The sequence below is a fragment of the Anarrhichthys ocellatus genome, unplaced genomic scaffold (assembly GCF_004355925.1).
Source record: "Anarrhichthys ocellatus isolate YVR2014 unplaced genomic scaffold, GSC_Weel_1.0 scaffold26, whole genome shotgun sequence".
Lineage (NCBI taxonomy): Eukaryota > Metazoa > Chordata > Actinopteri > Perciformes > Anarhichadidae > Anarrhichthys > Anarrhichthys ocellatus.
This window is the reverse complement of record NW_022280056.1, coordinates 233,686-256,617: the sequence shown is the minus strand read 5'-3', so window position 1 is coordinate 256,617 and position 22,932 is coordinate 233,686. Positions and strand designations below refer to the sequence as shown.

General features: G+C 41.2%; 5 protein-coding genes across 9 annotated transcripts in view; all 5 read left to right on the top strand.

The window, feature by feature from the left end:
- Positions 1-3,761, top strand: part of ypel3 (yippee-like 3) — a 14,928-nt gene extending 11,167 nt beyond the window's left edge. The window contains exons 2-5 of the mRNA XM_031861864.1: positions 489-607; positions 854-897; positions 1,632-1,740; positions 2,520-3,761. Coding sequence (XP_031717724.1) covers positions 491-607; positions 854-897; positions 1,632-1,740; positions 2,520-2,609 — 360 coding nt within the window. The 5' untranslated portion in view covers positions 489-490 and the 3' untranslated portion in view covers positions 2,610-3,761. The remainder of the gene's footprint in view (positions 1-488; positions 608-853; positions 898-1,631; positions 1,741-2,519) is intronic.
- A 2,581-nt stretch (positions 3,762-6,342) lies between these two features.
- On the top strand, positions 6,343-11,330 carry atp6v0ca (ATPase H+ transporting V0 subunit ca). Its single transcript, XM_031862265.1, has 3 exons — positions 6,343-6,581; positions 9,458-9,641; positions 10,197-11,330. Exons 1-3 carry the CDS (start codon positions 6,506-6,508, stop codon positions 10,399-10,401), a joined length of 465 nt encoding a protein of 154 aa, XP_031718125.1. The 5' UTR covers positions 6,343-6,505; the 3' UTR covers positions 10,402-11,330.
- A 90-nt stretch (positions 11,331-11,420) lies between these two features.
- spsb3a (splA/ryanodine receptor domain and SOCS box containing 3a) lies at positions 11,421-17,528 on the top strand. 2 transcript variants are annotated; one of them, XM_031862263.1, is made up of 7 exons: positions 11,421-12,382; positions 13,081-13,276; positions 13,724-13,904; positions 13,998-14,185; positions 14,275-14,377; positions 14,471-14,596; positions 14,711-17,528. In XM_031862263.1, the coding sequence occupies exons 2-7, from the start codon at positions 13,169-13,171 to the stop codon at positions 15,100-15,102; spliced, it is 1,098 nt and encodes a 365-aa protein (XP_031718123.1). In that variant the 5' UTR covers positions 11,421-12,382; positions 13,081-13,168; the 3' UTR covers positions 15,103-17,528. The 2 variants fall into 2 exon arrangements, with proteins under 2 accessions (XP_031718123.1, XP_031718124.1); XM_031862264.1 differs by lacking the exon at positions 11,421-12,382 and adding an exon at positions 12,393-12,577.
- Positions 17,529-18,068: 540 nt separating this feature from the next.
- mrps34 (mitochondrial ribosomal protein S34) lies at positions 18,069-19,524 on the top strand. Of its 2 annotated transcripts, XM_031862032.1 has the most exons (4): positions 18,069-18,257; positions 18,335-18,721; positions 18,850-18,892; positions 19,017-19,524. In XM_031862032.1, the coding sequence occupies exons 2-4, from the start codon at positions 18,404-18,406 to the stop codon at positions 19,313-19,315; spliced, it is 660 nt and encodes a 219-aa protein (XP_031717892.1). In that variant the 5' UTR covers positions 18,069-18,257; positions 18,335-18,403; the 3' UTR covers positions 19,316-19,524. The 2 variants fall into 2 exon arrangements, with proteins under 2 accessions (XP_031717892.1, XP_031717891.1); XM_031862031.1 differs by having other exon boundaries at positions 18,069-18,721.
- Positions 19,525-19,972: 448 nt separating this feature from the next.
- Positions 19,973-22,932, top strand: nme3 (NME/NM23 nucleoside diphosphate kinase 3). 3 transcript variants are annotated; one of them, XM_031862035.1, is made up of 5 exons: positions 19,973-20,073; positions 21,250-21,380; positions 21,479-21,580; positions 21,714-21,826; positions 22,054-22,932. In XM_031862035.1, exons 1-5 carry the CDS (start codon positions 20,028-20,030, stop codon positions 22,169-22,171), a joined length of 510 nt encoding a protein of 169 aa, XP_031717895.1. In that variant the 5' UTR covers positions 19,973-20,027; the 3' UTR covers positions 22,172-22,932. The 3 variants fall into 3 exon arrangements, with proteins under 3 accessions (XP_031717895.1, XP_031717894.1, XP_031717893.1); XM_031862034.1 differs by lacking the exon at positions 19,973-20,073 and having other exon boundaries at positions 20,848-21,380; positions 21,479-21,574; XM_031862033.1 differs by lacking the exon at positions 19,973-20,073 and having other exon boundaries at positions 20,848-21,380.

Sequence of the window (22,932 nt, the reverse complement as noted above, 5' to 3'; positions counted from 1 at the left end):
TTTTTTTAAATATTTTTATTTATATTTTTATATTACAATAATGAGATACGACGTAAAAGTTATGAGGTCATAAATCCAATCTTATCATTTTGATTTGAACTTGACTTAGTATGTCCTAATACTTGCTTCCTATCTTATCATCCTCTTTGTCGTTTTTAATCGATTAACTTGGTCAATAAAGTGTCGAAGTCAGCAGGTGCCTGAGCCCAGAGTTTTGTCTCTATAATGTCTTTTATTAATATGCACTTCACTAAACATTATCATATGAAGTAAAGACAAACGCCTGCAAAGTATTTGTAAAGCTGCAACCAGCAAATCATTGGTAAATATTGATTGTCAGAATGAATGTCTGGTCAGTTCCAGCCTCAGTTTATTATCATTTAGGTCGGGTTATGTCGGGTGAAAGCCTTGTATTGCTATTATCAGGTGTGTTAAAAGCTGATGTAAAACCTGCCTGTGTCTAATATCCTTGCCTCCTTCTTCCTCAGACATGGTGAAGCTGACAAAGGCCAAGACGTTCCAGGCGTATCTGGACTCGTGCCACCGTCGCTACAGCTGTGTGCATTGTCGCGCCCATCTGGCAAACCATGACGATCTCATCTCCAAGGTTGGTATGCTGCCGCTCTGTTGTGAGTGATCCTTTCAGGTGGTGCATGGCACCGCCCAATGACTCTCACGTAGTTTACAAAGTAAACTGGAAAAACTGGACTGACCTAATACAAAGAGAAATATCACAAAGTTTGTAGACATTTTGGAATTTCATAAAAAAAAAAAGTATATTTCATAGTATGTTGTTTGTGGACACATGAAGCATTTTTCTCCTCTTATTTTGTTGTTCATCCTTGTTTCTTAGTCTTTCCAAGGCAGTCAAGGCCGAGCCTACCTCTTCAACTCTGTGTGAGTATTTTGTTTTTAAATATTACTACACGTTAGCACAACGTATGTAGAAAAGTAGCTAAGGCTATTCATATATTAGGTTTCCAATCTTGTTTTTCATCTCCATAATCACTGTGTAAAAGGGGTAAAAAGTGACTTCAGTTTTAAAATGTACTTTCTTTTAATGTTTCTTTCTATTTACTACTTTGTTATCAAATGTTTTCAGATTAGTGTTGGTATTAGATCAACTATTTTTGTGTGTTTTATAAAAACAAAAATAAATTGGTGACTTATGATCTTTGTTTTCCCAGCGTATCATTTCAATAGTCAAGTTGTCCATGAAAACAAAGTCCCAGTATCAAACATGTTTGCACAAACCACATTGCCAACAGATAATTTGATTTTCTCTCGAGTGAAGTTCACTTTAGTCACGCTACTTCTGGGTTAGTGGGTCAGAAATACACAGGCTCTGACCCTAAAATGCCTTTTAAATAACTCGAGCACTTAATCTAACTTCAAGGTTTGCATCAAATAGATGCTGATCATCTGTTTTAGTGAAGCTCTGTTCTAAATGGTTTCATGGAAAGTCATCCTCCCCATGACTGTTTCATGAACCTTAGTCTTTTTTTTCCCTTTAAAAAAAAAAGCAATATAGGACAGTAGGTCCTTTACTGGTTTACAGGGTAATGAGAGTAGTTTAATTACTGTGGCTCAGAGAGGAGCTGCTGTTTGACAACCCTGCGTTTTGGTTTCAGAGTGAACGTCGGCTGTGGTCCTGCGGAGGAGAGGCTGCTGCTCACAGGACTTCACGCTGTCGCCGACATCTACTGTGAAAACTGTCACACCACGCTGGGCTGGAAATATGTAAGCACGTCCGTGTGAATACAATGTTTGAACAAAGGGGTTAACATGGTTCCACAGATATCCGGTGCAGGTTTTGATTTACAGTTCAGCGTCAGATTTCACCCATTGATGGCTCCCCAGTACCATTAGCAGGATGTAGCACAAGTCATCCGATCCGTGTTCTGCTTTACCTTTTATTCCCCAACTGTTTACTTTTGAGTGAAGGAGGCAAAAGGTTTGCTAAATGTGTGTCACTGAAAATCAGAATCAAACTGATAGTGATACTTCATTATCAACGATCTCCACTTGTAACAGAAACTTTTGGGGAAGAAACAATGGCAGATCATGCTGACTAATCACATTTCTTGTGGTCCCGTCATAGTTCCTTTTGTAACCTGGATGTGTAATCAGCGTTGTAGATACCACTATGTAACCTTTTAACCCACTTCTTATTCTCTACACTTTTAATGAAGTTGCTGCAGATGTTTTTTTTATTTCCATGAGGAAGGTTAATAGGCAGTAGTTTTCAGAGTGAAGCACACATTTCCTCAACCTAATGTTTCATATTATACCATATTGTAATATGTTACACGGTTTTGGAGGAAACATATCTTTTATTTATTTGGCCAAAGCTACATGTGATCATTTAGCAAAAATACATCCTTGAAAAAATGAATAAATAGTATTATAGTTGAAGTAAATGACACATTCAGAGTGTCTGCATGTCCTTTAATGAGACTAGTCCTGGGTTTTACTTTAATCTACTTCTTGATAACCGTTCTGCACCTCCCCTTCTGCAGGAACAAGCCTTTGAGCTGAGCCAGAAGTACAAGGAGGGGAAGTTTATCATCGAGCTGTCCCACATGATAAAGGACAACGGCTGGGACTGAGAAGGACATTTTCATCTTTCTTCATGACTTTGTTTTCAAAGGTTGCATCCCCCTTCGACTTAAAAAGGGTTCCAGTGTAGCTTCCTCATCCCGCGTACGAGCCATCGCCGTGTCACACTTTCACTTCGTGCGGCTTCGCAAAGAATAGCATGTGATGCCGTATCTTTTTCTGCTCTTCGTGTTTTTTTTCCAGCGACCACCACAACAACACATTTGCTGATCTTGCTATCCAGATTGCTGGTTGTGCTGGGAACGTGGACTGAATGAGTGCAGGGTGTGTGTGTGTGTGTGTGTGTGTGTGTGTGTGTGTGTGTGTGTGAAAGGCTGGGAGACATAGTCACACAGGCAGGAGTGCTTGTTGGATTTTAAAGCGTGTGTTTGAGTGATGAGCACTAAACAGTCTCGCTGTGTGGGGACGAGGCCACTGCAAATAATCTGACCTTCTTACATATCGGATGCAGTTATCTTTTTGAGTTTAAGGTGGACATTTAGACCAATCTGGCCCAAACTGAGTAAAGTATATCGGCCTGTTTCACCTGTAGATCACTTCTGAGTGATGACAGGGTGGGAATGCTTAAAGCAGTAAGAGTTTATTTTTTATTTTTTATCGGTGACATTCATGTTTTTATGGTAAGATCTGAAACACTTGTTCATATTTAGCTAAAGGCAATCAGGATGTTGAATTAGTGACGTTAATTAAAGCCCACAAAAGTCTCCTGCAGGAATTCTTAAATCTGGTATGAGTGTCTTCTGCTTGTAGGTATACATTTTAGAGTGTGTGTGTGTGTGTGTGTGTGTGTGTGTGTGTGTGTGCGTGCGCGTTGAGATGTCTTTAGCCGGATGGTGTTGTCAAGCATTAGCCTGGGGTTCACATCTAGAGTTTCCGCTGCACAGTCGAGATATCTTCACTTTTACTCAATGCTGATGAGATCTATCCCACGTGTGTGTGTGTGTGTGTGTGTGTGTGTGTGTAGCCTAACACGGAGCTGCCCTACCGATGCATTTACTCAATCGTGTTAGAGCAAAGTGTGGTTAGGATTATGTAGCATATTTATGGTGATTATGTTTTTTGTTTTTTTTAAATGTCTGCTTCTTTCATTAAATGTGTATTATTTTAACCTAATCTTTCATTAAAATACAGTGTGTCTGTAACCTGCGGTCAGTTTTCTTTTGCTTGTGATATCTTATTATGTCATCTTGCATCTGATTCCCACACACATACTTTAATTATTAAGATAATAAAAGTAATAAAGACAACATGCAAGCCTGATCTCCAACACTTGAGAACTGATCATCGTTCTTTCTGCATCAATTTAACTTAAATTTCAGTTTGTAATTTATCATTAAAAAGCATGTTTAAGCATGTATGAAGCTCTCATTTATAGGGAGGGAGAAATTTGACAAGGATGCCAGCCAGTAAATCAGCCAACAGATGGCGATGTGGATACTGTTAGTATAATGGTATACTGGTACTTAATAGTAAGTTATACCTCCATGTGTATATACTATACATCACTGCTGGTTCCATTCGCCTACCTTACAACACTTACAACACTCAGGGTCTGATTCCAAAAGATTTTTTTCTTTAAAAATGCACATAATTCAAATAGAACACTACAAAAAGTATAAGTGGTGTATAGTAACTTTTCACAACATCTAGCATTGAGTGTGCTTACAACACATATTGCAACACACGTCAGTTTGTTTGATGCAACGTTTACATGATTGAACTTGTTTCAGGTTTTTAAAACTGGATGCAAAGCAAACAAAAGTAATTTTATATACGCTACTAACAAAGTCACCACATATTCCCTTCTTACTGTAAGGAAGTGATTGTTGAACTCTGAGCAGGTCACATGATTGAGCTCTGACCAGAGCGAATAGCTTTTCTTTATGACATGCAGTGGAGAGGCTGCTGACAGTCATGTGTGTGCAGCACATTTTTCGACTGCGTAAGATTTAAGTACACTATCGAGACACAATTGAACTAAAGGCAGTGAGAAACTTTATACAAGTAGCACTGAGGGAGGTTGATTTAATTTGTTTCTTCTCTAACCCTCAATAATATGTTGTAGTGAGGCAGACACTGCATGGTCCATGTTGACCAAGTGGTGAAGGTGTTTTTGACCCCAGTATACAGAAAGTAAATTCTTGGGGGAACGTCAGAGTACTGTTCTGTTTTGGGGCTTCGAATTTACACCACAGCATCCAGATTACAATAAAAAATAAATGGAGGAGTTGATAAAACCCCATCTTAAAGAATTTATAAAACCCCTCAGAAGCCCTGTGAAGGAGTTGGAGCTGAAGTGTCATTAAAACTCAGCATATACTATATACTATATACATATACTGCAATATATTTTCTTTTTGGCAGAAGAAAATGTTTGGCTTATTGATCATAAAAGTCAATTTAAATTTCCACCAAGCATGTATTAATTCATCATAACTCATATGTGAGTAAATAAGTCCTACATTCATTTATTATGTTTGGTTGATGACCCCACCTGTGGACAGGGTGAGGATTTAGTGCCTTGCTCCAGGACACTTCAACCAGAGGTGGCTGTGGCGAAGATCAGACATCAGGTGCAGGATAGCACTCTAATTTAATTGTTTATTTATGCACAGCCAATTTTTTGAAGGCCGATGCTCAGTAGGCAAATTGGCAACACAGTTGTGTTGTGGTGAAATTAAAAGTAAACACATTTCTGTTGAGAGGGTAAGTGATGTCACTTTATGTAATGTTTGATTTAATCTCTCTGGCTCTCTTTTATACTAAATGTTTTTATCCGTTGATTATATCATTGTAATTATGATCCAAAAAGTGCAAACTGTACATGAATATTTTTAAAGAGATGGATTATTAAAAGCTAAGACAAAGATCATGTTTGTCTTGTACAAAAAAAACATCCTTCAAACCAAAACTGTTCTTAGGATATAAAACGATACAGATAAACTTTTATCGTCAGCAACACTCACTGGGGGATGCTCTGAGAGAAAAGCACATTTAAAAAAACTAAACTGTGTAAAGAAGGTAAAATAGGATGTGATTAAAAATGTAATCTTTACAGAATATCTGCCCAAAAGAAGAATGTCCCGAGGTGAATTATGAGGTGACATGTTGTTATAGCTGACATTAGGTTTGTACAGTGTCACCTTGACAAAGGCAGACTCCGGATGTGTCTCCAGGTCAGACAGTCTTTAGTGTGTTTGAGTCTCAGAGGAAGTCTAATGTTGATTTAAAATGACCTCTCCTTGTCAATGAAAAAAAACCTTTACAACATACACATGGTTTAAAGGAGGGTGGCTATATGCTGGATATTATGGACACTGTGCCTCTATATTATTGTTTATTTGTTGACTCATTTTTTTAAATTATAGAGTAAAAACGGTGTTTTTGGTTGATTTGACTATCTACTTGAAAACCTATAGTAAATACGCCAGCATGTAGTAAACCAGCGTTTCAACTGCAGTCAGTACACTTGCAGCAGAACATACCATATTATAGCCTACACACTGTACGAACCACTCATATAATACATTGTAGTATTACAAACTGGTGTGCGTGTAAAAAAAATTGCAATCAAATGAGAATGATTTGTACAATATACTTTACGGTGCATTCAACAACAAAGGTTAGTTATTTCGACTTTTGTTTGTGTCGAGCACCCCCGTGTCCACACAAATGGATCGTTCCGAGATGGTTAGTCATGTGACTCTTTCCGTATCGCCATTTTCCTCTCCTACACCGGTGCTCTTTGCTGGCAGCTACGTTGTCTCCCCCCCGCTCAGTGTTTTAACCTATCCAAAAGCTGACGGAGGGAAAAAGGAAACCTAAATAAAGAAAGAAGAAGATAGTCTGCCTTGTAGCTGTTGTCGCCCCGAGAAAAGTGCCGAGAATGTCTTCTGCGGAGAGCCCCGAGTACGCGCCTTTCTTCGCTGTGATGGGAGCCTCTGCGGCCATGGTCTTCAGCGGTAACTACACCAGCTCCTCCATCTGACATCTCGACTGTTAAAACCGTTACTGTCACAACGCTAACGAGCGAATAAGCTCAGACAGATGTTCAGCTATTCTCACGATATTAGAAACAACAAACATGGTGGTCTGTCTCACGAGAGATGACGGCGATGGGTGTTAGCTGAGTCGGTCACGGCTCACACACCTGCCGGGGGAATGATGAGCAGAGGCGGGGGAAGGTTTCCACCGAGCTGACCACTGACGTTAGCTCGTCATGCTAACTAGCTAGCTACCTCCATCAGCCTGGTTATATCATATCAAGCTGTGATGCTGCCTTTCTTGGTGACGCAGACTGTTCTTTGAGGTGGCAGCTCAGGTCGACGAGGCCGTCTTTTAATCTGTTATAATTAACTTATTTAAGGTCTATATCCTCATGATAATATACGATGAATATGATTGTTGTTGGGATTAGTCCCCGTCACGGTTTAATGTGTGGTGTTACAGGAGGGCCAGCATCTAAGGCCTAAAACATCAGTGAGGGGAAATTAAGGGAACATCCATCCATCCATCCACGTTTAGCATCCACTCGAGGCGAGGAGGCGGGGTACACCCAGGTTATCAGGGAGGAAATAAGGAAATATACTATTAAAATATTTTTGTGTGGGGATTTACAGTTAATCAGGTGATGTCAATGCCTCCATACACCTGTCTCCATGATGTAGAAATCATTGTTGGTTTGACATCAGGTGACACTTTGTGGAGTTTGACCATTGAATTGACAGAGTTATAAGATATTAAATCTAGAGATGCACATATCTAACTTTTATCAATCAATACAATTATAATACATAAAGTCTCTCTTTCATAATTTGCATGAAACTTGGATTAATTTTGATTACGGTAAAAGGATTTAAACTGAGATGGTGGCCCGTCGTGCCTGAATGAATGGATCTAAAACACATTTTATGACAACGACCAAGAAACAGTGTTTAATGTGAATTGCTCACATTCGGCCGACACCCAATTGATTCAGTGTGTCTGTCGTTCAATCCAAATTAGTATTTTTTTTAAGTAGGTGCTGAATGAGGGGAAAATGGAAAACACAGTTATACTTGTATAGCACAGCGCTGCCTGAGGGCTCTGTTTTGGGCTCTGTTTTAAGCTTTATCCTTCACACCCCGAGGCACACAGACACCTTCACAGCAGCGTTATTTGTGCTTTAGAGCTGTGAATCATACATATATTACACCCTTCAGTAAAATCTCTGTGTGCTGCTAAAGTTTCAAAACAGTTTGATTGTTCACAATAGAGTCAGTCCAGGATTTCTCGAGGTGGCTCCATCAAGCATCCACAGGTGACATCTGTGTGAGGCTGATGACCTGCTGGACATGTGATGTCCATTCATTATCTATGGGATGCACAGTGAGAAAGCAATCGGTACAGAAGTGACACATGATGCATTTAAAATGTGAGGGATCAGAAGTCATTTTGTACTTTTATGCAAATAAGAACATAAATATAAGTGGATAACAAAACCATTATTGAATCGTTCCCTCCCTGAATAATATAAAGAGAAGAGTAGCTTGGTACAGAGATGTTGAACTTGTTGGAGAAACTGATGCGTGTCTTATTCACACAATAATGCTAATAATTGCTTGTAGTGAGTCGATAAGCACAGAGCCCTCGAAAGTGTCAACACACCCACATCAGCAAGTGAGAAGTGGTGGAGTGATTTATTTATTTATTTATTTATTTATTGGCTCCAGCTGGTTGTTATGATTCGCAGGTAACATCCTGTTTTCAGAGTTCTTTCAGCTTGTTGTCATCTAAACCATGCATGATAAACAGTAATCGTGCACAGTGAAGTTCTCCAGCTGACAAAGAACTGCGCAGAAAACTGGGCACTGCCTGTTCCATTGTGCTGGTCAACTATCTGTGGAGGAGGACTGCTGTGTCTCATGTGTAGTAGATGAACCTCCACATGGGACACAACCCCACACATGATGTGGGTTTACCCGGTGAGAGAAGAGTAAATGCAAGAAAAGTGACTAACTGGTTGACAAACAGCTGGCTGTGTGAGTTCAATCAACACCTCACTAAAACTGAACTTCAGTCTTCTAGTCTGTATTTGTTTGCACAATTACAACACTGTACAAGACGTAAAATACAAGAGCTCATGGGAGGCAGCTAATACATTATACAAAGTCCTTCTATACTAAATGGTTAAATTGCGTATAATTGTAAACAGACAGCAAGATGACAAAGAGCAGATAACAGAAACTTCAAAAAGGGAACTTGGAATCAAAAACAATAGAGTATAGAGAAAAAAGAAAAGGCGGGGCTACTGTAGTGTTTCAGATTGAACAGGTATACTGAACAAAGTCAACATACACTGTGACCAGTGATGTGCAGCGTGATTACAAATATGTGACGAGCAGATATCAGTGAGACGTGAGGTGACGGCAGAGCAGAAAGGGAAGCAAAGAGAAGTATAAAGTAGTCAAGTGGGTGAGGTTTATGTGTTATCACGGCTCCAGAGTACAACGATTAATCCCTTTTTAAACGTGTTTCAGAGGTTTGTGAGGAAACTTTAAAAATAGGTGCACTAGTGTGATTTGGCAGTACTTCTTTTTAAAAATGAATTATATATATAATTGGTCAGTTATATATGGCTGGGTGGGAGAAAACTGTCAGTCGAATATCTTCTGCTGTTTCATTTCCTCTGTTACCTGCACGTCAGGTCTGAAATCGATTTGTCTGGGTTTATTAATCTCACCCAGCCTCATCCGAATCCATATCTCGTCTGGTTTGAGTTGTTTTTATCTGGAATCGTTTGTAAGTGAAGAATAAACACTAAACTGAATTAACAGGAAGTCTCTCCTCTCTCACACAGCGTTAGGAGCAGCGTATGGGACGGCGAAGAGCGGCACGGGCATCGCTGCCATGTCTGTGATGCGGCCAGAGCTCATCATGAAGTCCATCATCCCCGTGGTCATGGCTGGTATCATCGCCATCTACGGGCTGGTGGTGGCTGTGCTGATAGCCAACAACATCTCTGAGAGAGTCACCCTCTACAAGTAAGACGAACCTCTGATAACGTAGTCCATTACAACAGTTTGCCGTTTTACATTTAAAGTGTGTATTATTGCTGATTGTTATTTGTGTAAATTGCCTCAGAGGGCTTTACAATCTGTACACATACAAAATTGACTATGTCTGGCTCTTAGTAGAGTTATGCTGCGAGTTAGTGAACAGCTAACTGCTCAGAACTTGTTTTCTGAAACAGTTTTATAAGAGAACTTTCTGTGATCATGAAGTCCATTGTTACTCTACAATTCTCTGGTTTATCATTGAAGTTTATGAACTACACTGCAGACCGAAGTCTCTCCTATCGGTGACAAACAGAGTAACGACTGACTCACGTCTCGTGTATAAAATGTCCTTAACCTCACTGCGCTGCATTTTTACATCCTATAATAATCTGGCCATGGGTCACATCTTTTGTTGAGGATTATGTTTATTGCAACTTCAGCTGCTGCCTCAAGGTCCTGACACACCGTCGGCCAAAAAAGAAATATGTGATCATACGTTTCAGACGGTATTACCTTTTGCATTTTGTTTCTTTCCAACAGGAGCTTCCTGCATCTCGGTGCCGGTCTGAGCGTGGGCCTGAGCGGTCTGGCGGCCGGGTTCGCCATCGGCATCGTGGGCGACGCCGGAGTGCGAGGCACCGCCCAGCAGCCCCGGCTTTTCGTGGGCATGATCCTGATCCTGATCTTCGCTGAGGTGCTGGGGCTTTACGGTCTCATCGTGGCTCTCATCCTATCTACAAAATAAATGTCCGCATCAAACACCATCTCATTCATTCCACATCGAAGCAGCAAGAACAAACAGGAGATTTTCACCATACTTCCATTACACCCCGTGGGTCTGACAGAATGGGATGGCGACAGAAACATGTCCTCCGTAGATGTGATCATATTGTTTAAAGCCATGCAGTTGTGTCAGGTCTCATGAGTACTGAACAGGCATGTATTGGTTGTTGTGGGATGATGTGTGGACAGTCTGCTTGATTTGTTGTCTGATCTTAACCTGTACAGTGAACCAGAGTCCCTCCACTTCTGTAAATGTAGTAACCAGTCTGTGCTGTGAGTGTGAGTATCAACGTTTATCCCTCTGCTCATTCCCCTCCTTTTGATTATTGTTTTCTGTTGGTGATTTTGATCGTCCTTCTCCGTTTGGAGACTGCTGAAGAATCATGCACACTAGTATTTTATGTTTCCATGTTCTTTTCGGGGACCTTTGTTGAATCACAATGGTGAGGAGCTGTCAATACATTTTATTTTATTTTTCACTATTTATGGAAAGTTATGAAGATTTTGACTTAATGAAACTGTCTAAATGGAATACTGTTTATTGAATACCCTATATACATAAAATATATAAATTATCTGTGTATAGTTAGATTCATTGCACTGTGGGTAATTGTTCTAAGTGCTTGGAATTCCTCTGGATGTAGTGTGATTATTAATGGAGGATGTTGACATGGAGTTGACAGTGTGTGTGTGTGTGCGTGCGTGTCAGTGAATGACCTGAGTGCATAATATGTGTGTGCAAGTCTTTATGTTTAATATGACATTCTCCAACACTAGTATCGTTTACCTGTAGTGCTGCTGTCTTGGTTTTTTTTGTTTGTTTTGTTTAAGGTGAGAGCTCACTGTTCAGCCATGCCTGTCGGATTTCCAAATAAAACTCAACCTCCAGAACATCAGCGTCAAGCCTTTTTTTTTTTTTTTCTGATGTTAATTGAATGACTTAACTTGCAGCGTCGACGTCTTTAAGGCTTTTCAGAGTCACAAGCACCTGTCAGCATTTAATTGAAAAAGGGAAATTTAGTAATAAACGGTTAATTAAATTGATGGATGGCTAGATGAAAAGTGAAAGGTTCACACAAGGTATTTCATCTAATCCTGAAGTGGACATGAATTTCTCCTAAAACGGGCACATGCATAATTCATTGTTTGTGGTGAATGTACTTTTTTTTTCATTCCTATCTGCAGACAACTCTTGTGAGAGCTTCCAGACAGTCTTATTGGTGCCCTGAATACATTTGCCAGCTCATTTTCATTGCGTGTATATATATATATATATATATATATATGCACATTTAACAAACCACAAAATGAGGAATGTGGATTTTGTCCCCATCACTCACATAAAAGGGACCTTTTAATAGCAGGTCTGAACAGGAGGAATTATTACAGCCATGTCCATAGAGGTGACTGACTCTTGTTTTTAGGCAGAATTGGGAAAAATTGTGAGGCTATCCTTTCAGAACATTTGATTTTTGTAACACTTCTGTAACATTTTTAATTTAGGTTGAGTATTGTTATGGTTTGTGGTATTGCTACTTACTGAAATAAATTGTAAAATTCTGGATACTTCTTCCTCCATTTAATATATACAACACTGAAAGAGGGCAATACTTATACTACTGGTACATTGTTTGCAGTATTTTGTATCATGTTGTGCTTTTACTTTTAGTTAAATAACCTCTAAACGTCTCCACTGACTAACACTACTCGTTCCTCTCTAGGCTAATACAACAGGAGTATTTTCTGTGCACGAATAAACGTCCTGTTGGAGACAGTGGGCTCCTGCCGAGAGCCCGTCTCACTGTTATTGTTTACGGTCAGACTGATGTAAAGTAGGTCATGGTAAACAGGAAGCTTTGCTCCCCGCTCACTCCGCTGTCGTGTGTTAGCTCTCTAGTAATAAGTGGCTTCGAGGAACAACGTCTCTGTGGTGAACAAGGCAGGTAACGTTAACGGTTTTCTCTCGCGCTGATAGCAGCACGCATCTAACGAACGCTAACTAGCTAGTTTACGCTAACACGCAGCTAACGAACGCTAACTAGCTAGTTTACGCTAGGTCTGAATCTGCATCACCAGCCCGGTCACCTCTTCTCTTAATACATGGCTAATAAACCGTGTAGTAACCGACATCTGCCTGTGTAATAAGCTATACTTTCAACCGGCTGTCTGGGTTGAATTGATACGTATCTGACCTTGTTACAGCCTGCTAATATTGTTAATGCATCCGCGGGTCAACGGGCTAAATTCTGTGTAGGGCTAGCGTTAGCTGCTACCGCTAGGTGGCTAACTGACGCTAGTTAGGAAGAACAACATCTCACGTTAAAAGACTAATAGTTTTGCTGATGATGACAATTATCTGCGGTCAAGCAGAAGACTGCTACCAGCTATTTAGTGTTAAATTAAGTAGGTAGGATGATATGTGTGTAATTAGTTACCCGTCAATGTGCCCCACCAACTCTAAACTGTAAAGCTGTAACGGAAGCACATGTTAGTGTTGAGATAAGACATCAGGATAGCAGCATCAATAAAGAACTAAATTATATAAATTATGCAATGCACAAAGCTACAAGCATTAATTGCCAGAGGGACTTCAGTGTCTGTGCCTCTCAAGATTATCACATGTTGTCAATTTATTTCTCAGCATCTGGATTGATGCTCTTCCTCCAGCATCTGGACTGAACCTGAGCTGACTAGGCGGGCTCTTCTACTGGTGAGACACTGTTGCTGCCATGTCCAGGCACAGCAGGAACAGTCGTGCGTGGAGATATGTTTGGGGTGGGATACGAAGGGATGCTGACGCCCGTGCACTTGAAGAATGGAGCCATGACCGTTTAGAGGTAAGCATACAAGGGCTGCTGTTTTCCCCATTGGACCTGAAGCTCTGAACAGATTTCGAAGCATCAGTGGACACAGGAGTTTTTGTTTGTGTCATATGATGCCACTTGTTTCACCCCAGGCAGGAGACAGGATGTGTCATCATCACCATGAGAAGACAACAAAAAAGTGACCTCAGCTATCACTGTCAGACTTAAAGCCTCTAATGTGCCTTTGGCCACTGTAAACGGAGTGTTTTTGGTTGGAGATTAGGTTTAAGGAAAGCATTATAATATCTGCATTTCACTATTACATTTTAGATGTTGATAAAACTCAGAGGTACATTTTCCAATGCAGTGCCCAATTTTGTCTTTGTAGCAGCCCAACATCTAAACCAGTGTTGTGCTGTTACATAAGCAATGCTGCTGGCGTTTGAATGAGTTGTTTCTCTCTGCATTGCTGCTCCCCAGTACAGTGATTCCGATTCTGAGGCAGACTTTTCGGCAGTGATGGTCCCTCCAGTCCCCAGTGCAGTGCCCGTCACCGGAGAGTCCTACTGTGGCTGCGACTCCCAGGCTGAGACCAACTACAACCCTCGTCTGCGAGGCTTTCACCAAGTTAAAGACTGCCACTGTGGCGAGGACGACCAAGGTACAAGACAGCTCCTGCATATCAATGGCCAAAAAAATATTCAATTTCTTGTCTCTTTGGCCATGAATGACCGAATGACTTCTGATGTTTCAGAGTTTGACTGGGTTTGGGACGGCAACAGCCAATCGACGGCAACATTACTGAGCTGCGACAATCAAAAAGTGAACTTCCACTCTGAATACAGCTGTGGCACGGCAGCAATCCGTGGCTCCAAAGAGCTGGCTGAAGGGCAGCACTTCTGGGAGATCAAGATGACGTCTCCAGTGTATGGAACAGACATGGTAAACCTCTACGCCTTCACTGACCTGCTGGTAGTATGCAACGCTTCCTAAAGAGATCCAAACATAAATTCTTGTTTGTATCTGTGCAGATGGTCGGCATCGGTACTTTCGATGTCAACCTCGACAAATACAGACACTCGTTCTGCAGCCTGTTGGGAAAAGATGCAGACAGCTGGGGTCTTTCTTACACTGGTAAGACCAACACAACGTGCTGTGATGCAGCAGTAACATCTTACAGTGGGGTTTGTATGAGTTTAACGTCAGTGGTTGTCCTCCTTTTGTCAGGATTGTTGCATCATAAAGGAGACAAAATGAACTTCTCCTCCCGGTTTGGACAGGGATCCATCATCGGGATCCATCTGGACACGTGGCACGGCACACTCACTTTTTTCAAAAACCGCAAGTGTATAGGTTAGTATCAACATACACACATACCATAAGTGATAAATACTTACTTACTTATGTAGTATTGTAACAAGATATTACACATGAACATGAAATGTTTTGTCACCATTCTCGATGTAGGTGTTGCTACCACGGAGCTCCAAAATAAGAAGTTTTATCCGATGGCGTGCTCCACTGCAGCGAAGAGCAGCATGAAGGTGATCCGATCGTGCTCTGCGCCCACCTCCCTGCTGTACCTTTGCTGCGCTCGCCTTCGCCAGCTGATGCCGGACTGTATAGACACCCTGGACGTGTTGCCGCTGCCGCCGGGCCTTCGCCAGTTGCTCCACAACAAACTGGGTTGGGTGCTCAGTCTCAATAGTGGCACCACAGAGGAAACCCCAGATGGGCCCGAGCGACCCTCGGGCTCGCCTGCCCCCCCCTTGGCTGGACCGTCCTCCTGTGAGAGTGACTCGGAGGGTTGCCCATCTGACCCCGAAGCCTGTCAGAGGAAGAGATGCCGCTGGACGTGACTGCCCAGCTCGACTCAAACCATCACTGGCAGACGTTAATGTCCTGAGGCCTCTGATCTAGTGTTTCCTACCTGCTTCAAGCGTTCCTCAACATCAATATTATCCAGTGGCGAAGAAAATAAACCAGGATCGGAGCGGTACGTAAGTGGAAAACTGTGACGACATGCTTTACTGTGATCTTCTCTTCAGATATGTTCATGCTCGTCATACATTCAGTATCCAAACCAGCTTCAGTAATAAGTACAGATGTGCGGTGTTATTATGTTAGTCACCATAATTTGTTGCCGTTCATGTAGGCGAGTAGCGAAATGATGCAGAAACGGACTGAACAGTGTAACACTGAAGTCAAGTAAGGCCATATTTTGATGGTCATCATAGTACATTTGCAAAAAGTGGGTTGAAAAAATGAGAGACTGTATATTTTAGGGATGCACTGATACTGATATCGGGCCGATATTGGATCTATTCAATTATATTAATCAATTATGTTTACAGACTATATACTTTATATACTGGAATTTCAATTCCTGTTAAAGTTGTTGCTGCATTTAAACAGGTTTACTCATGAATTGTAATTCTGATAACTTTGAAGATATTTTACGAAGTTGCTGGCGTAGGATTTGTTATTTTAATAATATACACCAATTCAGTAAATTATATCTATGTATTTATTTGTTACATTTTGTTTTACAAAGTTAGTAAAACAATGTTTCCTGATGTTTCCTTACACATAAAAGAATGATCCCAGTCATTTCCACACACTGAGGCATAGAGCTTATTAATTAAACACAAGTATTGTATCGTTGCTCTGTATCGTTGCTCTGTATCGTTGCTCTGTATCGTTGCTCTGTATCGTTGCTCTGTATCGGTGCTCTGTATCGTTGCTCTGTATCGGTGCTCTGTATCTACTGTTACCCAAAGCCCAGGTATCGGTGCCCGTATTGGGACTGAAACATTGGTGCATCCCTTTTATATATTTTCTGTGTTTTCAACCTGTATGCAAATACTGTATATTGTTCTCAACCTTAATACCATTGATGCATTATCAAAGTAATATGTTACATGTTTTACTGGCATCTGCAATTTTCTGTTGGGTTGCCAAAGTGAGACATTGAGTCTGTGTCTTAGAGTGAAAGAGAGATATGAAGAGACACCCCATAGGTCAGAGAGTATTCTTTATTTGTTACCCAGAGGTTACAGCTCTAAGGCAAAAAACGTTTTAAGACAGATCAAAAAACTTGTTACAAGGAGTTGAAGTGAGCCTGAATGTAGTTTGCATCTTTAAGTGCTCCAAAAATGAAAATATTCCAGCCATCATCTCCAAACACTTTTTGAAAGTCTCCTGTTGATGTATGTATGCCACTTGTTTGTAGAAGGGTTTCCTCTTTCCTAAAAGATGTCCGCAGTGTGTCCTTGTTATTTAGTGTAGCTCTTTTAAATCTGATCATGAGACTAGGATGACACTCTGAAGAGACTGCCGCACATGTAAAGTAACTTTTAATCGCTGGTATATCTTATTGTTTTTTAGAACTTTAAAAAAAAGTTAGTTTCTTTGATTGACAAAATATGAGATTATGAGCAGTTTTAGTGTTTTTTTTTAACTGATCTGTTTATGCAAGTGTGTTATTTTGGTTTTCCCAAAGCATTGTCCCATCACTTCCTGTACCAACTCCTCTTGACTGTAGTTAATTGTACTTTATTCTAAATGATTTTAGTATCAAACACTCACATCCTTTGTTGGACTAATAGCTGGCTCTAAAAAGTTGCTTATTTTGTAAGAATTAGATTCCAACTCGAGTATTGCTGGATCATGAATGACCGAGAAGGGGAACATTACCTCTGGGTCAGGTGTGTAAAACTATAACAATAGAAGTATAAAGATGGAGTTTGACCCAGGCGTTGAAGCTATACAGTCTGCCAACTGCTGCCTCAGTCACCTGTCTCCGATCATGTTCGCTCCTCAAGGGTCTTGGTTCAAGTAGACGTGCACAATGATTTCTGGTACTATGCAATAAAAGCAGAAGGAATGTGTGTTTTAAGACGTTAAGATGGACACACACAACATTAGTGGTGAAGGTACCAGAGCACCGTGATAATTAGTCATGAGTAGTGTGACATGACGCACTTAATCCTGTCCAGTTGTGTAATGATTGATCAGAATTATCCCTAAATATCTAGTAATATAAGAGATTAGTTGTAGTCCAGCAGATGTATTTGTCTTATTTCACTGCATTTGTCTTCACTTTGATGCATCCAAGCACTTTTTCTTACTGTTGTACTGTAAATAGGTAAAATTCTTAGTGTTTCTTCTATACCGTGTCATATTAATAATTCTATATGTGAAGGCCTTTACTCACCTTTTTCTGTATAACTTATCAGCATGATTTTCAGCTGAAAATAAATGAATACTAAATATGCAAAAAAAATACTGGATGTGTTTATTTATTAGCAAGAAAACCGGCACCTAGGACATTTGAAGATGTTTCAGTTTGGAAGTCTTTTTTTGTCTTTTCATTTTACATAAAATATAACGCGTGCCTGATATCACTGGAGTGGATGGATTCAAAGGTCTGAACTGGGGCAAAAGTAACACTTCAATAAAGAGAAAAACGTTATGGAATTTGACCATTTTGCTCTATGAATAGAACATTTCCTAAAGTGAAATAAATGACAACTTCTATTGTGGTCAAAATAAAACAAAACGAGAAAACGTTTCAGTTTCAGATTAACATGGAAATACTCAGAAAGTTCTTTAAACAGTTATAAACACACTTTCCTTAACGAGTCCCCCAAAATCCCACCTGTAGTCCATATACATTTTAAATATTTGAAGAAAAAATATCTAAATCTGTACAAAGGTAAAGACCACCAGTAAAAAGATGACTGAACACTGATTAGGTATAATATGTATTTATTTAGAATGTGTGCAGAAAATCTTTATTAATACCCATTCTTGTCTTATGAATTAACACTTATTATATTATTCCATCATGTGCTAACTGAGAGGTCTTCTACTTGATTTGACTAATGCGGAACTAAAATGTGCAGTTACAGTTTACAGGGGAACTTTCCGCTGTCGGACCAAATGAGCGGAAGTTGTGTGCTTTGCTTGCGGAGGTCAAGTTGCGCTGGTGCTTCTCGTCAGGGACGTTCAGGTACTTTTAATGGCTGATATCTGAGTTTAAAGAGCTGCTCCGCTCAGACGTAAATAACTCACTTTACCCTCCTGCAGGACAAACGTTAACCGGTGTTTATCCGGGAGTATTGTGGAGTAACGCGAGCTGCTGCACGTCAGGCAGTCATGGTGAAGAAAAGGCGACTTCGTCTCATCGCAGAAATGGCTCGGAAGATCCGGGCGTACCGAGAGCTGAAGTCCCGGCCGCGGGAGTCCCAGAAATACGCCCTGGACTACGAGACGATGAAGCGGCCTCACACGGGGAAGATGCTGCCCGTGCTGGCCTGGCAGGATGTCCGCAGGGAGAGTCGCCTCTTCTCCCTGCTGGCGGGCATGAGGCTGTTCGGAATGGGCCGCCTCTTCACCCGCAAGTCCTGGCTGGAGGAGCACACCGAGCCCAGCTACTGGCAGATCACTAAGGTCAAGGTGGACTACACCGCTGAGGTGAGAAAGGGCCACATCCAAGATTCTGGTCTGCATGTTGTCATCCCAAGTGTAGAAGTGAGCGCAGTTTAGTTTGTCATGAGGTCTGTTAGGATACACGTGTAACACCTGATTCCTGTGTTTTCTAGAACATGGATCATGGCAAAGCATGGGGGATCCTCACCCTCAAAGGTAAGATTGTACCCCGTTTATTTGACTTAAATTAAACTGTAACCACCGTTGAGGACACTGATGTGATGTCACCCTTTGATGTTACACTCAAACAAACAGCTTGTTGCATTTTTGTGCTTTGCAGGAAAACAGGAGAGCGAGGTCAAGGAGCTGGACAAGGTGATGTACCACGACTGGCGCCTGGTTCCCAAACGCATGGAGCAGCAGATGAAGGACTTTGAGCCACTCCCCAAGCTGCCCGTGCGCTACGTCCCTTACCCTCCTCTGCTCCGCGCCATGCTGCTGGCCCAGCACAAGAAGGCAGTGGGCAGCGTAGTGGCCGAGGAGCCGGTCTTGCCTCTAAAGAGGGACGTCCTGCTCAACAAAGACTATTTCCGCAGGCAGGAGCAAGAGACGCAGAGGACGGAGGGGACAGCGGTGTGATGCTCGTGGTTCTGAAGAGGAAATTCTTGGGATGTTTTGGACAAAATCAGTGTCGATGGAAGCTGTAACTTCTTCTGTGCGAGTACACTGGAATCACCTCAATGTCCCGATATGTCCTGGACTCAAATGACTTCTCTGAAGCTGGCCTCTCCGAGTGTGATATGTATCTGTGCAATGTGGTAAATATTAAATTTAAGATAAAACATTGCTGCTATCATTGGTTTTGTTGGTGATGCGTTATAGACTACCTCACAGAGCACTTCACTAAGGTGATTACAGCACATTAAACATGACTGGGTGCACCGTGCCTCATACTTTGACACCTTGAAATCACTTTTTTTTTATACTATCAGAGAAAGAAGTAGCAGAAGACTCCACCATTGACCACGCAGGCTAAAGTTTAATGTTATTTTGCTTGATTAGATGCTGCTTTTATGTCATATTGGCTTTATCATAATCACAATTTGAGAATAAATATAATCTGCCAGAATAACTGAATATTATATTACACTAACATTTAAAATAGTCCTGAGTAGTGTTCTTTATTTTCTTCCACCATATAAATTTATAATTTCTAACTTTTTGTTCAACCGGCGGAAATTAACTTCCACGGTCACGCGCTTTGGGAAGCATTCCGAAACGTGGGTGCGCGCGTCTTCATCCCTCCCTCCTACTCCTTCCAGTGTGACGTCACTCCGTCCAACCGGCGACAATGATCTGCCTGATTTTGTCCATATTCTCTCACTTCTTAACTTCAGGTTGGTGTTGAATCCGTTTGTACTCCGCGTGTCATTCACTATTGTTGAAGTTTGACTTTCTCAGTTTCCGGTCTGTGTGAGCAGGAGATGCTACCGTTCGCCTCGGCTCGAGCTAGAAGGAGGAGTTAACCGTTGAAACAATGGTGTCACGAACAGTTCAGTAACTTCTACACAGGTGCTGTAACTTATTGTGTGTAACGTTAGAGTCGCTCGGCTTTGGAGTTGGATGATTGACTGTGTGGGTCGATCTACAGTTGGCTAACTTTAGTTTGCAAATGTATGTATCACGTGCTCATAGCGGCTACTTAGTCTCACTACCAGCAGCGTCATCCTCGTCACTGTGAAATACGTTGATTCATCATTCTATTAATAGCTCCTGCTGGCGGTGGGATTCACGTGGATCGCGTGAGAGCTGATATGTATGGAAGCCCATTTCTGACAGCAAAAAAAAAAAGTTTTTCCTTTTTTTTTTAAATTCTTTTTTTTTTCCAGTTAAACAATAAATACATGAACATTTAAGTTTTTGTTTTTTGTTCAAAAAAAAAAAAAAATTAAATAAAAAATGCACCAACACTTTTGCTGCATCCATCTGTAACCATGACACTGACCAGATGTTTCCAGTTGCTGTTCAATGAAGGTTGCCACCTCAGCCACATCGGTTTTATTCTTTCTACTCCAGAGCTGCTTCTTGCTGAAAATCCTTTCAAGGGTGCGTTTGCTGAGTACAATCCATGTGAAGTATTTCATGTGTTGTAAAGCCACGTTTAAAGTAGTCTTCAATGTACACACAGTACATTTGTATGTCAAATGTAGGGTAACCTATGAAGACCTGCTTCTACCACTGTTGTGTTAAAGTATCTTATAATTTCGACTTTCTATCTCAAAATTTCTCTTTATTTTTATTTTTTTTTGCACTGCAATGGTGCTGAGAAAAAGGTCACAGCGAGAGACCTGAAAGTGATATTTGTGAATCTAATAATCACTCCTAAAACATTTCTGGAGCTGCATGTAGCTTTTGTGAAGTCAAAACTTGTGCGTGAACGATGCTGCTTCCTCCAGTCTGTACCCAGACGCATGCACGCTGCTCTAGGTTGCGAGTGGTGGCCGTCGTTGTTCACGGTAAACACTTGTTGATTTTACCTTCATCGTTGTCGGGTGTTATTCCCGATCCTCTAGGCTGGTCCGGTGTGAACGAGCGCACCTTTATTGCCGTTAAACCAGATGGCGTGCAGCGTAAACTGGTGGGAGAAATCCTGCGTCGCTTTGAGAAGAGAGGCTTCAAACTGGTCGGCCTCAAACTGGTGCAGGTATTTGGGATGTAGGCCTTTTATCTTCTCTTGAGACAATATTTACCAAAGTAGTTTTGTATTTTAGTTGAATACGTGTCTGTCTTGTGTGTGGTCAGGCGTCTGAGGATGTTCTGAGGGAACACTACTGGGACCTGAGGAGTAAGCCCTTCTTCCAGGGACTGATGAGCTACATGAGCTCTGGACCAATCGTAGTAATGGTGACATTCTCCCACATACTGTACACGTGTTCAGAGGGCGTTTGGTTTTTGCTCATAACTCACATAAGTCATGGTGTACAGGATATCTTTGTTTCTGCATGCTGTAGTCATGTACGTTCCTGTGTTTGTTCAGGTGTGGGAGGGTTTGGACGTAGTCAAGACTGCACGTAAGATGTTGGGAGAGACCAAACCTGCTGACTCGCTGCCTGGAACCATCCGAGGGGATTTCTGTGTGGAAGTGGGCAGGTAGGATCACCTGATAGTTCACTTCTCCTCTGAGGGAAAATGTGAGGCCTTTATTTACAGGAGGCATTTTTACTTGTCATAGTAGAAAAAAACAGTTGCGACCAATAAAATGTATGGTGGCAGCATTATATTCAAGAGCCCCACTCCATGTGTGTAAAAAAAAGTCATAGTATAGTATACCGAAAAAGTATAACTATAATGGTTCATAAAACGGTCATGTGCTGCAGGAACGTGATCCACGGCAGCGACTCGGTGCCGAGCGCCCAGAAGGAAATCTCTCTGTGGTTTAGACAGGACGAGCTTCACTGCTGGGAGGACAGCAGCAGCCACTGGATCTACGACTGACGGTCCACACCAGCTGTGTGTCCTCCATCCTGATGTCATTACAAGACGGATCACACCTCAGATACAGTCGTCTTTGGCTTTAATATCTTGTAGAGATGCAATTGTTCCCTAGATTTTCTTTTTCATAAAATGTATTTTTTATCTCTCTGAACTGAGGTGAGCAATAACTTTATCAGTAACATGACGGTGTGCTTCTGTTACAGTTTTCATTGTAGTCTTTTAGTCCAGAAGCTTGTTTACAGTTTTCAAGCAATAAGCTTGTAGTTCATGATCATCGAGGGATCACACATCAGGGAACGGCCGCATTTAAATAAACCCTGAAGGTTCATTTCTACAGGAAGCTTTAATACCCATGAATATTCAGGTGATGTGCAAAGTATTTTAAGTTACATAACCATTGTTTACCACCTCAATGTGTTTTGCACACATGTTTTTTCTTGTTATGGTGAAAGATCCGTCAAAATATACACGTTTCTCCTGTAATCGTACTTCCAATGAGAGCAATCAACTAACACCATTATTGCCTTTCTACACACACGGTCCAGTTTCCTGCACTTTTAAATATTAATTCTGTCAGGGTGTGAACCGGATCACTTCACAGGAATACTTGAACGTAAAGGGTAGACGTTTTAAAATAAGATGCTCAACAGGTTTTCGTGGCGATTCCAAAGGCTCGTTTATTTTGTTCTATAAAATTGTAATTTGTGCTTTTCTAAAATCCCATGATGCTGTATGAATTGTCAAACAATAAATCTGGTCAG